The following is a 14,033-nucleotide window of genomic DNA, read 5'->3' as shown; positions in this document are numbered from 1 at the left end:
GCACCCAGGCCAGGTTGTCCCCTTCTCCCTGGGGAGGGGCCGCGGCCGCTTATCGCTGTATCTGTAACACGGCGTGTGCCTGGGGCTCCAGGCTGCTTTGTTGGATGAACAAATAAATGACCTACGTTCATGTCCTAGAAACCTGGACATCAAAAACAGAGGCACACAAGGTCCTGGGGGGACGTCTTATAAACCCAAATGCATTTCACTCTATTCAATACAGTCAAGTTTATTCAGGAATGGACCCAAGTCATCATCCTCCCACCCCAGTTCTCTTCCCTCCCCTGATCAGGCATGAAGGCCACAGCGGGAGAGGAAGAGAGAGGAACATCACATCCCAGAGGGTGGGCTCCGAGTGCCCCACGTAGCAGCCACCCATGTCGGTGGCTCTCGGAGTCCCTGTGCCTGTAGGCGTCCCGACGACAGGCCTCCCCTTGTTCTGTGGTCCTTTACAAGGCAGCCACCTGCAAGAACCCGGGCGGAGCATCTCCATCAGTTCTGCTGAGCACCTGGACCCCCGGGGAGGTGGGTCGGCTGGCAGCTGGGCCAGAGCTCAGGAGCCTGGCTGGGTCCTGACACCAGAGCTGAAAGGGCAGACGCTGGCAGCTCTTGGCTTATAAAAATGGAAAGAGCCGCTTTTTTACAATGTAGAGAACCGTAGCGAGAAACAGGGCCAGGGCCAGGAAAATGAGCAGCTTGTCCGTCAGCTCTCGGCGATTATATTTTGTGATGAGCTTCCGTCCCAGCTGGATGGTCCCCGACATGGACTTGAATTCTTCGCTGGCGTCCAGGATAGTCCGGGAAGAGGTGACTGAAACATAAGAGGGAGGGAGCCCGACTCAGAGGCTGCAGAGCGGACAGTCCGAAGCTGGCCTGCTGGCCGGGCTCCCAGCACGCACACTGCTCTCTGAAGCAAGTTCCCAGAGCAGAGACTGTGAACAGAGACAACCAGAGTGGAGACCAGGACAAACTCCCCTGGGTCTCACCCGGCTCGAGAGCCGTTGTTTCCTATATACAGCGTCACAGGCCACAGCGGGAGCCCCAGGTCGACCCCCAGGGAGAAGGGCAGAGAGGCTCTTCCTCACTGCGACCATGGCCGCCGCCTGCCGCCACCGCCGGGCGCTGCTGAGACCACCCGCCACAAAACCAATCCCGTGACCGCGGACCGGCCCCACGAGGTCCGTATGGGGACAGAAGCTGGAGGGCACCAGGCCCTTTAACCTGTGGGGGCGCCCTGCCAGGACACCTGACGGCCAGGTCGCTCTCTGTGGGATCAGGAACGGCAGGGCTTGGCCCTGCCACCAGCCCTCACACAAGCAAGTCCTTCGGTCCCGGGACACGGCTGTAGCTTTAAAGACGGGGCGCCTGGGCTTGGACACCAAGTGACACCTACCAGGAGGCACTTGTCCCCTCAGGGTCGCTGTGCCCGGGAGTCGACTTTACCGCTGAGTATGGTACCTGGGCCTGCCACTTGGGAAGGTTACCTGGCACGATTCCCCCACAAAGTAAAGCAAAGCATCACCGGAAGAGCCATAGAAGGCAACGTGCTGTTACGTGGACAGCGAGCGTGAAAGAGGCGTGTGAGATGCTTCCATTCATGGAAGAAAGGGGCGGATGATACCACCTAATTTGCGGTGCCATCCCTGCTGGAGACCGCAGATCGATATAGAAGCAACTGGGAGCCATGGGCAGGGCAGGCAGCGTAAGCGGGGGCGGGGCGGGGCGGAGGGGCCTGGGCAGGTGCCGGTGTCCTGGGAGCAGCTTCCCCTCCAGCCCGGCGTTACCCAGCGTCTGCATGGCTTCCTCGCTCTGCTGCACCTGCTGGGACATCACCCGGCTGATCCCCATGAGGTTCTCGGTGATGGTGCTGGACGTCTGCGCCAGGTTCTCTTTGGCGGTTTTCCTAGGAGTCCAGAGGAGGAGGAGGAAGGTCAACAAAAGCCTGGCTGCGGGGAAGCCCGTAGGCAAGGGACACCCGTGCTTCAGTCTCTCGCGCGCATGCCTGTTGCTGCATGTTCCTGGTCGTGCCCAGGATGTGCGGAGCCTCTTATGACGGCCAGCGGGGCGTCGGGCTGCCTCTGCAGCAGACAGATACCTTTGCCTCAAGAGGTCTCCTCCCTGGAGAAGCTCTGCCTTCTCTAGGTTGTCGATGGCGATTTTGCAGGTGAGGTTCGCTTTCCTCCACGACGTCTGATTGCTGGAATCACAAGGGCACGCGTGAGTTTCTGCTGACTCTGCTGGGCTGACAGTTCCAGTCACAGCAGGTCTTCCCTCCGGCAGGTGTGGTGCGGGAGGGCTCGCAGGGGAGGCCCACGGAGTCCTCCCCACCTCCCGCCGCTTCCTCCTCTGTTGCCCCAGCAGTTGCAGCAGCTCAGGCCCCGGCACCTCTCGTCTGGACCCCGGCCGCCTCCGGGACAGTCTCTTACTGAGTGCACTGTCCCTGTCCCTGTCCCCCGGGCAGCCCGAGGGAGTCTGGCCTTGGCACAGCTCTCTATGCAGCCCACATGGCTCCAGAATTCAGGGTAACCTCCAATCCCCAGCGGGGCACACGAGGCCCGGCTCTGCCCAGCTCTCCCCACACTTCACTGCTCTGCCCTGCATGCGGTGGGCTCTGCCCCGCGAGACCATGCCTCACCCATGTTTGCATTACCAGCACCAAATTGACAGTTTCTGGCCCCGCTGTTCAGCCAGTATATGTTGTAAGAAGTAAAAAAATCATCAAAAGGCAGTTTTCCCCAACATTTCTCCAAGGTCTGCTGTTCTTTATGTCCCATAGACAGATCGCAGATGACACAAACAATGGACCAGCAGGCTGGTGGGACATGATTTATTGACATGCTTTACCCGCTCTCCCTGGGAGGGACAGCTCCGACTGGGTGAGTGGCGGCCGGGAGCCAGCAGGGCCGCCTTTGTGGGTGGACCAGAAAAAGCGATTGGGTCCCTCAGAGAACCACGCTCGTGCGCTAGAACGCGTGGGCAGCTGGCTCACACCCACCGCGCAACCCCTGAAACATCTCAAGTCACGCGGAGAGTGCGTGGACTGACAGGCGGTCCTCTACAGCACCCCAGGCTGTTTTCAGATTTGTCCCTGACGCCTGACCAGCGGCTGCTATGCCATTTCATGGCTAATGTTTTAAAAAATCAGTGACCTTTTCAAACTGTCATTAGCAAGGCAGTCTGTGTGCCCCGTGATGCAAGATGAACGAGCAACAGTGCCCGCTCGAGGGGCTCACATTTCCTGTGAAGAAAGACAAGCAAGCCAACATTCACTGTTCGGTGTGACGAGCACGGGCACCCAGGCAGGCCCAGCTCCCACACGCCATAGCCAAAGCCTCGACTGACTGCTCGCTCCTCTGCCCTCGACTCCACAACTTTCAGCCCACGCTCAGTGATTCTGTCTGGCATAACTTGCTGTACATTATATGGCGATCCTCCTTACTCAATGTTTGTCATCTAGTGACCTTGGTGGCCCTGGGAAGCAAAAGGCGTCCTGACACAAAGTATCACCGAGCCAAGCACTTTAGCTCTGGTCACCGCTCACACCTCCCTCCCCACTTAGACCAGCCTCCGGCACACCCACGGCCTCCTGATCGCGGGGTGTCAGAAACACAGCTGCCATCGGTGGGGAGGATGCTGGAGCGTCTCTCAAATCAGAAGCAAAGCCGCAGACAAACACGATGTGGCAGAGTTCGACCACCTACGAAGGATGAAGGGAACCCTCGGGAGGGGCCCCGCAAGGGCTTTCAGGGAGAAGAACGGGCCCCCGCAGGGCTGAGGGAGGCGATGGAGCCTCACAAAGGCTGTTATTTTTTTTTACACTTTATTTTTATTGATCTCAGCGAGGAAGGGGGAGGGAGAGAGATAGAAACATCACTGATGAGAGAGAATCATTGATCAGCTGCGTCCTGCATTCCCCCCACTGGGGATCGAGTCCACAACCAAGGCATGTGCCCTTGACCAGAATCGAACCCAGGACTCTTCAGTCCACAGGCCAACGCTCTATCCACTGAGCCAAACCGGCGAGGGGGCCCTCAAATACTTTTGCAATAAGATCCCTCTTATGATTATGGTACAAAAGTCAAAAGTGAAGGGACAGGTACTGTTTCAGACAATTTTGCTGGAAAAGTCTCCCAATTCAATACCAAGAAATAGCGCATACCTTCAATTACAGAATCAAGCATTAGCACACAAATCACCTCAATTTTATATAACATGAGCTTATTTACATGTTCTTGTTTCACTTTTAAGATAAAGTCCCCTTCAAAACTTTCTAAATTTTGGTCCATCTTAAATAGGTTCACTTTCAGTGGACTTTTTCTGGTACCAATTCTCCTTAGATAAAAAGGACCTATATTATAATAGCAAACGTTTTTTTTTGGTTTTGTTTTAAAAATATAAATACAGTGAAACAAAGCAAATATAAATGTGCTTTTGTAAACTGTGCCCTTTCCACTTCCCAACAGCCCCTGCGTGGCCTCCCCTTTGAGAATTACTCATCTCGAGAGAACATCCAGTCCGTGTGTAAATGACACAATAAGTCACTGACCCCAGGTGCCTCAGGCAAACCCAGGGAGTCTCCCAGGGAGCACGTGACCAGCAGAGGCCACTGGCGGGAGGCAGGCCGCCTACCTGAGCATCTGCTTCTTGTGGTTCTCCACCTCCTGGAGCAGAACTTGCTTGTCCGACTCTTTGTCTTGCTCTTTAGCCAACTGCTCCAGCTCCTTTGGGGGAAGCAGCTGTGTGTGAAAATCACTGCAAAGCCAATACGAAAACCAGGGAGCACTTCTAGCTCTAGCCAGGCCATAAGCAGCACTGGAAAACCCTCCTAGAGCAGGGCACTGAGGATGCCAAACATCCCTTTAGATACAGAGCTGTCGGTAAGAAAATAAGGACAGCCCTAGCTGGTTTGACTCAGTGGATAGAGTGTCAGCCTGCAGACTGACGGGTCCCAGGTTCAACTCCAGTCAAGGGCATGTGCCCGGGTTGTGGGCTCCATCCAAGTAGGGGGTGTGCAGGAGGCAGCTGATCAATGATCCTCTCTCATCATTGATGTTTCTCTCTCTCTTTCCCTCTCCCTTCCTCTCTGAAATCAATAAAAATATATTTTTTTTAAAACAATCCCAAGACCCCACAGCGAGGAGGAGCCCGAGACCTGCGCAGACAGCCGTGAGTGGTGCGGCTGCCTGAGAGGGCGACGTGTGCCTGCCATGCAGCACAAAAATCTGAACAGGAGACGGACCCCACTTAGACATCATGGGGATTAAAAACCGGATTCTGAAAACTGCCCCGGAAAGTTCCTTTGGAAGACAACACGCAGGGCACAGACGTGCTCTTTCTGAGGGTCCAAAGAGCCAGTTTCTCCACCGGCTCTGGAACAGACTGTCTTCTTGGGTTCAGTTGTTGGCTGGCATCTGGGGCCTTGCAATATGAAAAACCTAAGGCTTTACACCCAGCACCACATGCAGGCCGAGCAGGTGCCCAACACCTCTGAGAGGAGGGCAGCTCTCTGCCACCCTCCCTGAAGGCACAGCGCGGAAACACCTACGTCATCCACACCGGTACCTCTCGCTGTTGTGTTTTGAGATGGCACATATACCATAGTCGCATTCAGGAGCGTATATGTGCATATGATGCGACTGGTGATTACAAAACAGAGGGGAGGAGGCTGGGCTAAGCGACAGCCTCAAAAATTTACCCAGGAGACACTGGTGATGGACTGGGGTGAATGGGTTGGAGAGAAAAGAAAGTAGTTCAAGTGACCGCAGAGCTTTGAAGTTGAAAAATTCCAAGGACAATGGCGTCCCTGCCACCGTCTGTCACAGCTGGCTGTGCGCTGCATGCCTAAGTTCCTAGCAGTGACCTGGATGGCAGGTTAGTACAGCTCCCTCCCTGTCTACACGTTTAGGAAGAACCTGGACAGCTCTCTGGTAGATGTCTGTCCCAGGACCGAGCCCCCGTCCTCATTCCCCCTTCCTTAGCATCTCAGTTCTTGGCATCACAGTTCTGTGCTGCTCACCTGTATTCTGTGCCGCAACTGTTGAAACTTCTCTTTCACTTTAGTGTTCAGTTCAGTAAGTGCACTTAATGGTCCTGAACAATCTCGAATATCCTAGGAGACATTGAAGAGATGAGGGGGCCTTTCTCAAGGCAACGAAAGAAAATGACACCATCAGTACAGGGAGAGCTGGCTTACGCCACAGCTAAGGTTGGCCCCCTGACCGTAATTCAGCCTGGTCTTTGCTGTTTACCTCTGCAACACAAGCAAACACATTATAATTTACACTTTTCTCATCCCTCTTCAAATTGATTGTGAATAGGTAACATAAAAGCATAGAGAGAAACGCAACTCTGTCCTGACTTACTAGTTCCTAAAGTTTAACAAAACGCCACCTGGCAAGTATGAAAGCCTTCAAGTAGCTTGTGTATTCAACTAAAATGTAAATCCAAAGCAGATACTACTAACTTGAGACCTTTGGAAATCGGGGCGCTGAATTCCGGGCATCAGATGACAAGATTAGCTTCAATCTGATTTTACAAACCATCTGTTATAAAGCGCAGTGTTTGTAGACAGACTCAAGGGTAGGTTTAGAATTCGTTTCTGGACAGTCAGAATCAGTGGAGCCAGGTTTTAGAGCCAGACTATGCGGATTCAGATTCTGGCTGTGTATTTATTAGCCGTGCAACCTCGAAAAAAAAAAATCAGTTGAGCTCTGAGCCTCAGTTCTGTCCCTCATCGTATTATCTACTGCACAGACCATGCATGTCCAGAAAGCATTTAGCAGAGGAACTGAAGCACAGGAAGAATGCAACGCATCTAGCTATAATCGCTCGTTCTCATTAGATTTCAGAACCGGCCCAGCACTTGGTGGCTTACACACGGGAGAAGGGGAGTGTAAATGTTTGCATTAAAACTTGCTCACTTGTTCTCTGGCTTAATCATTAAATCACACTTCCTGGCAACTCATTCGGTTTATTTTGCATCTGGTTTCGGGAGTGGTGGTGGTAGTGGTGGTGGTGGTGGGAGGCCCTACTGTCCTTCACTTTTTGTCCCAGCTAGTTGCAAACTCTGAATCTACATCTGATGTTTAGTAACATTTATTGGAAACGGAAACGATTTGCCTAAAACCGAGGTTTAAAACTCTTGGTTTCCTTCTTGCTAAACGAAAGGAGCTGTGTTTACATTCCTACCCCTTGCGTGTGCCAACTGGTTTATTGCACTATTACCTTCCACCCTTCAACGCTCAATGGAGCTAACGCACCTCGGTGCCCTGAGTCCCTTCTCGGGGTCCCAGTTTTGCCACCACCTGCCTTCAGCTTCAGGCCTCGCCACTTGACTCGGTTTCCTCATTTCCTAAATCACATCTTTGGCCCGGGTGACGTTCATTTCCCCCGGTGCCGCCCATGCCAGGCGGCCTTGGGGGCCACGGGCCACGGGCAGAGGAGCTGGCCAGCAGGGGGCGAGGCTGAGGCCTCCGGACGCCCCCCAGCGGCGGGGACGGCGGGGTCGGGGGCGGGGCTCACCAGGTGGCAGGTAAGTGTGAGGGGGTCCAGGGCGAGGCGGCGGCCGGGGCTCCCTATGGGGGTCGGGGGGCCGGCGGGGCCACAAAGGGGAAGCCTGGGCAGGGGTGAGGGACATGGGGGTCCCGGGAAAGGGCGAGCCAGCGCCACCCGGATGGAGGCTCAAGACCAAGGGTCAAGGGGAAGGGGCCAAAGGGGGCCGGAGAGGAGGGAGCCGGCCCTAGAGCGGGGCCAGCGACCAGAGAGGGAGACCGGACCGAGCGGGGGAAGCTCGGGAGGGAGCCCGCGGGCTCACAGGAGGCCAGCGGAGCTCGGGTTTAGGGCAGCCGGAGCCCAGCAGGGGCCCCGGGAACCAGTACCTGGATAAGCGCCTTCACCTCCAGGTCGAATTTGACAATCTCTTGGTTACAGATCCGGACGTGGACATCTTGGGCAGCCGCCATGTTGGAGACGCCGGCTACGGGCAGCGGCGGTGGCCAAGTTCAAACGCGTTTCCGCGCCGCGCGGCCTTGCGCCAGCGCCCCCTAGAGGCCGGCCCGAGGCCCGCGAGGGTGGCGGCGCTGAGCCCAGGACTTCCCTCGGCACGTGGCGGGAATTCAGCCTCGCCTTTTCGTGTGGTCCTAGGGAAAAACAAAACGGAGAGGAAGAGGAGGGAACATCAAGAACACTTCCACGGTGGCCTCTCCCCATCTCCCGCAGATCAGCCATTCTAAGGATGACAGGTTTTTTTTGTTTGTTTGTTTTTTGCATAGAGAGGAGGGAAAAGTTTAAAGCCTGGATAAGTATCAGTTGGGATGTCCTGGATGGTGGCATTACAGTGTTTTCTATTTCTTTAAGCTTTCTTGTACGTTTCCTATTTGACAGTGCACCCACATCCCACCTCTGTGGCCCAGTCCCCCCAGGGGCCACCTGGTGGGAAGCACAGGGTTGGCCGGAGGACTCAATGGGATGAGGGGGGTGGGGGGGTAAGCACCCAGCGCAGCGTGGGAAAGTGGCCTGGGCCGGAGCGCATGCGCGCTGGCTGCTATTACTACATTATACTGATATTTTGGAGCACTTCCTGTGTGGCAGGCTCTTTGTACTACGTGCTATATGTGTATCATCTAACTTAACTCTCACGACAGCCCCAGGAGGTAGAATTATCCCCTTTTTACACGCGAGGAAACGGGCACAGGGAGTGACGACTGGCCCAGCGCAAATGGAATTGCCAGGTCCAAGGGCATGGGCATTTGAAAGTTCTGGCCCTCGCCACCAAACCGCTCTTCACAGAGGCCTGATCTGTGGGAGTTTACACTCCCTCCAGCATGCCTGCTTCCCACGGCCCGGGCAACATGGTGTGTTCAACACTGGGATGTTTGCCGATCTGATCAAGTGAAAAATGCCATTTTTAAAATCTGCATTTCTCTCCTCGTGAATGCGGTTGAGAATTATTTGTATTTATTGTCTGCTCATTTCTTCATTGGGTTGTTGGGTCTTTTTCCTGTCAATTCCCGGGAGCTCTTTATTTACTGAAGGATTAGCTCTTACCTATGAGCTTTTTTCTTAGTCTATAGAATTTTTAATTGGCTGTTTTTTAACCTTAGAGCCTGCCACACAGGAAGTGCTCCAAAAATTGTTTAATTTTTGTTTCACATAGAATTTATCAATCTTCTTTTATGACTCCTGGATTTGGGATCCAAGTTAGGGAAGGCCTTCGCCCACCACCAAGAATTGTTTCTATGGTTTCTTCTGGGCTTTTTGTTGTTTTTTTTACATATAGGTCTTTACCAAAATGTATGGTGACTTATTGGTATGAAGTATGGAGCCTTTACCCAGTTGTTCCAACACTATTTTCTGAATAATCCATTTTTTTCTCACTGGTTCGGGATGCCACATTTACATACTACATTCTTAAGTTTGAATGTATTTCTAGTCTGTTGGCCTACCAAGTCATTCATGCACCAAAATGACACTTTTAATTATTATAGTTTTGTGTGTCTTAATATCTGTTGGGGATTAAACACCAGCTGCTTTGCCCCCAGTAGCTCCCACCTATAATTTTTCCTATGTGAACTCATGTTAAAGTTTGTTTTTTTAACCCCATTGGTATGTCCTTACTGGGACAGCATTCAATTTTCTATTTAATGCAGGAAGACTGACAACTTTGTGACTGCTCCTGTTCAAGAACTTGGTCTATCTTTGCATTTGTTCAAGTTTTCTGTGTCCTTCATAGTATTTTCAAGATTTCTTTGGACCTTGTACATTTCCTGTTAACTGCTGGCTGTTATTTTAAGATTAAAACTTTTTAAAGAGATGGAGGTTGGCATTTTTCAGGTCAAACGTTCTGGATCCTCAAACAGACGCTCCCTATTTAGGACAGTGAAGAAGCCTGAAGTTGGCCAGCAGATCTGCCCGAGTGACCTTGGGCCCCTTTCACATCCTGCTTCTTGCTGCAAATTCCTATGCAATCGACAGTCTCCAATTGCATCTCTCTGCAACTAAAAAAGAAAATACAGCTCCCCTTTTCTCCACCCTCCCACACAGTCCCTTCTAACAAAGTGATCCAGTTCTAAGCCCGCCAGCTAGAAGCCATCTTTGAGGGATAGGTATGCGATCTGGGGACCCACAGTCCCATTACAACTGCCAACGCTGTTTTGTTCCCTTCGTCTTTCCCCACTGATCCTGAGGCTAGCTTTTGGTTCCTCCATCTGCTACACTTGGGCTCTGGTTCTTCCTGGTTTTCAGATTCTAAGCCCTTTATTTCCCAACAGTGCCTGCAACACGGCCTGGTCCCTTAGAGATGAACATGAATCGTCTCACATCGGCTGGGTCTGGGTGAGTCCCCTCCTCTAAGTCTAGTCTGATGACTACCCACCTCGCTGGGCCATTGAGAGCAGCCGCTGGGTTCCCTGATGGGACAGCACCTGGCGGGGGGCGGCTTCCTGGGCACCACCCTCGCCTTCTAGGACTTTAACTCCTCCTTGCTGTCTGGACCTTCCAGTCAAGACACTAAAGTATTTCCCCACCAGTGTTTTCCTTGGTGGCTGAGGAGCTCTCCTGGTTGCCCATCCATGTCTGTGAGCTGCAGACCACTCCCAGAGGGTTAGTTTCCTGAGAACTGCACTGACCTGGCTCCCCCAGCTCCCGGTTCCTGGGCCACGGCAGAGGCTCCCATGAGGGGCGGTCTCAAGAGATCAGGTCCTGAAGCAGAACGAGTCCGTGCGAGGCCATGTCCATCTGCTTCCTGACAGGCTCAGTGTCACTCAAATGGAGCAAAGAGGGCTTCTTCCAGGGCCCAGGCACACAGGCTGGTCAATTCTTCTCTGACACCCCGCTGACGTGGCACCTGCGTCCTCACAAATACTTGGGTGGGAACATGCCTAGAGCCCTCTGCGCATGTAACAACTCCTGTGTTGTTCTGCGATCCTGTTCACAGCGGCCCCGTTCAGCAGGCCGGAAGTTCCTGGGGTCTCTCGAGTCTCCTCGGAGCCCAGCACCCAGCACAGGCCCTGGCAGAAGGAGCACTCTGCTGTGATGGTGTTCACGCCGGTCCCGGCTCAGGCTCTGTGTGTTCTTACTTAAATTATTAAACATGCAAACGTTTGAGTGAGAAGAGACTCAAAATATTTTATTTCCCACAGAGAAATCGCTTGCCCAAAGAATCGAAGAGAAATAAGTATAAACAAAACTATGCTCTGAGCTATGAAAAATGCCAATGTTTATCAATACATCTACATAACAGCTCAATGTTCCCCCAGGTCCCCGCTGCCTCCAGCTGGGAATCCCCTTGCAGTGGGTGACCTTGGTAAGCCTCCAAAAAGCCAGAGACAGGAAGGGCGAAAACATGAGGCCAACAATTCAAAACCTTTTCATCTTTTTTTTTTATTTTAAATTACAAAGGATGTTGCATACACAGATGAGTCTGTATCTGACTAGAAGTGCCGAGGGGTTGGAAGGTGACAGAGAACAAAGGCAACATTGGAATTGCCTTTTCTTCTGAAAAGAAAAACTGCACAACTATTAACCAACATTTAATAGAATAAATTTTAAACAGCTCATGCGTCAACAAGATAAAATTCTTTCTAGACAAAAGACAAGACTGAATCCAATAAAGTTTCATAGCTCCAGTTGTGGGGGTGTGGGGTAGGGGACAGGGGAACAAAACGACAGAATCTGACAGCATTACAAACAGGATCCTATGCGGCTATGCAAGAGAGGTGGCCACATTGCATGAACAAACGCTCTGAATTCTTGCCCTTCTGCTCCTCTGTGACTTTTTATGCGCGGTCAGCCCTAGCATCACTTAACCACCAATGCTAAGTTACAGGACGAACCCTAGGGACAGAAGGTTAAAAAGGCAGGCAGTGTAATACAGTGTCATAAAAATGCGCTGGGAAGGCAGATACAGTACACACATACACATTTCTGTTATTTGGTTCTGGAAAAAAAAAAAGGGGGGGGCGAAGGGCAAGACACAGTAATCAGTCCCGCTCCCATCCACCCGGACTTTAATGAATGACACCACTGTGTTTACATCGTTATGAAAGAGGCAAACCTAGTTCACCTAGAACTTGGCACATGGTTCTGCACTGGTCACCGACAAGTCTCCAGAATACTATTTGAAAGTAGTTTTAAGGTTCTATTCCCTCACGACTACCCCCAAGTCTTTCTTTTCTAAACGAAAATGGCAGTTTGGCAGAATTCAGTTCCTAGGTGCAATGTCTACAACGTCATTCAGTTTACTAAGCATGAGGATTATGCTTCAACACATAACCCTGCCTGCCTATTGAAGCGTTCCACATTCAGTAGTACATTTCATCATCTTTCCCCCACACGCTTATTCCTTAAAACGAAACAACCATCCCTACAGCTGACGGTCATTGTTACATCCCAATGTGTTTGAAATACTAAAAAAGCATGGAGTCATCTTCTCATAATGCCCTTATTAAGATTACAAAGATTACAAAAGAATCCACAAGTATTACGGCACTGTGTGAGACGTATTTGTCATGATTCAAGGGAAGAACAAGACTGGAGTTTTGTGCAAAGTTGTGGAAATGGCCTCAGTTCCATGGGAAATGGTATTCCACAATAGACTTCTAGAAGGATAACTGAAACCTTTTACTTTAACACTGAAAGCATAATTCAATGCATTCTCAAAATTCAAGTTTCAAGATTTGGAGAGATGCTAACATTCTGTTACATAATGAACTAGAAAATACTTAAACAGAATTTCAGGAAGACTATATAAAGAAAGGGAACCTAAGTTTTTGTTAATTCCTGCTGAAGGCAACTTGAATTCGTCTCTTAGAAAGTGAACTAAATCTTAGCAGCTAAAATATTTTTAAATGTATGGAATAAAGAAAAGCACATCCATTCTTGACATTTTGGTGAATAAACTAACAGCTTTATTAATGAAGGCAAACATCAGATAATTGTATGAGTATTATATATAAAAAAGAAATCCAAACTAACAGCATTGTATTTCAAAAGTACTGTACTTCTGTTTCTTTTAAAGAGACTTGTCATCTGTTTTATAAAACAAACAAAACGGGTACTCTTCTAAAAAATTCTGGAAAAATGAAAGAGTTAATTTCAAGCTGATGAACGGAACACACCTTTCTTTAAATGCAGACTATTGCGAAGGAGCAAATCAAGTCAAGCATCAGAAAGAAGATGTATGACAAATTCATGAAAGTCAGAAAAAAGGGATGTAGTGAAATTACCGCTAATCTTTCCCCCTCATATTCAAAGACCATTCAAAACTGGTCTTTCATACAAATATAAAATAACTCTAAAGAGAGGGAATTTGAAACCGTACCCATCTGAACTCCTTCATGATGTTTTTGTAATAGCTCTGATTCTCTTACCAAAAAGGTCAAAGTGAAAGACTGAGGAAGTGGAGGGAATGAAGACGTTTTGTTTTCATGTACAAGTAAGGCACAATATAAAGCCACATCATAATCTGTCATGAAGAATATAGGAAGGGACAAGAATCATACATGGTACAGTAGAACAAGCAATCGTATTGACTGAAAAAGTGTGGCACCCAATTCAAAACTTAGACAAGATCTTAACAAGAACAACTGGACAGCATGCTTTCATATGGAGACAAACTCTACAAAGATCCAGTGTATCGAAAACGAGGAAGAACTTTTTTGTGGTTTTTTTTTTGTTTTTAAATCATAGTAGTACTAGAGTCAACGTTCCTATCATTGCTTTTGGAACAAGGGGTTCACTGGAGGTGAATTCACAATGCCTTCACTGAAAGTAGGGTTCTGGACTTCATTATGACTATCTGGATACCATGTATGAACACAGAAAACCGTTAGAGAGCTCTTCTCTAATGGTCTTCACCCAAAAACACATGCCACAATTTCAAAAACAGAACATGTACAATTGTTGGGGTTTTTACATTACCCTTATAAGATCTGTTTGTGTGATACACTAAACGGATATATTTAATGACAATAGAGGAAGCAGATTATTACTGGCATTAAAGTACAACCATTTCTAGACGGTTTTAAATGCCACAG

General features: G+C 50.1%; 2 protein-coding genes across 12 annotated transcripts in view; both read right to left on the bottom strand.

The window, feature by feature from the left end:
- Nucleotides 1-203: 203 nt before the first annotated feature.
- On the bottom strand, nucleotides 204-8,112 carry BNIP1 (BCL2 interacting protein 1). 3 transcript variants are annotated; one of them, XM_023761434.1, is made up of 6 exons: nucleotides 6,464-7,231; nucleotides 6,017-6,109; nucleotides 4,630-4,721; nucleotides 2,003-2,197; nucleotides 1,785-1,903; nucleotides 204-811 (listed from the first exon to the last, which is right to left on the bottom strand). In XM_023761434.1, exons 1-6 carry the CDS (start codon nucleotides 6,500-6,502, stop codon nucleotides 615-617), a joined length of 735 nt encoding a protein of 244 aa, XP_023617202.1. In that variant the 5' UTR covers nucleotides 6,503-7,231; the 3' UTR covers nucleotides 204-614. The 3 variants fall into 3 exon arrangements, with proteins under 3 accessions (XP_023617202.1, XP_023617201.1, XP_006097722.1); XM_023761433.1 differs by lacking the exon at nucleotides 6,464-7,231 and adding an exon at nucleotides 7,878-8,112 and having other exon boundaries at nucleotides 209-811; XM_006097660.3 differs by lacking the exon at nucleotides 6,464-7,231 and adding an exon at nucleotides 7,878-8,112 and having other exon boundaries at nucleotides 209-811; nucleotides 2,096-2,197.
- Nucleotides 8,113-11,359: 3,247 nt separating this feature from the next.
- The window catches only part of CREBRF (CREB3 regulatory factor), a 43,821-nt gene continuing 41,147 nt past the window's right edge, over nucleotides 11,360-14,033 (bottom strand). For all 9 annotated transcript variants that reach the window (XM_023761420.1, XM_023761419.1, XM_023761425.1 and 6 more), the window contains one exon: nucleotides 11,360-11,832. The gene's annotated coding sequence lies outside the window, so the exon portion shown is untranslated. The remainder of the gene's footprint in view (nucleotides 11,833-14,033) is intronic.

This window comes from Myotis lucifugus, unplaced genomic scaffold, assembly GCF_000147115.1.
Source record: "Myotis lucifugus unplaced genomic scaffold, Myoluc2.0 scaffold_208, whole genome shotgun sequence".
Taxonomy (NCBI): Eukaryota; Metazoa; Chordata; class Mammalia; order Chiroptera; family Vespertilionidae; genus Myotis; species Myotis lucifugus.
The sequence above is the reverse complement of the archived record's forward strand: the minus strand, read 5'-3'. Positions and strand labels throughout refer to the sequence as shown.

Coding starts and splice junctions, on each gene's coding strand:
- BNIP1 (XM_023761433.1), bottom strand. CDS start 7,961: ATGGCGGCTGCCCAAGATGTCCACGTCCGGATCTGTAACCAAGAGATT. Junction 4,722..6,016: donor AGTTGCGGCACAGAATACAG/GTGAGCAGCACA, acceptor CTTCCCCCAAAG/GAGCTGGAGCAGTTGGCTAA. Junction 812..1,784: donor GGAAGCCATGCAGACGCTGG/GTAACGCCGGGC, acceptor CTTATGTTTCAG/TCACCTCTTCCCGGACTATC.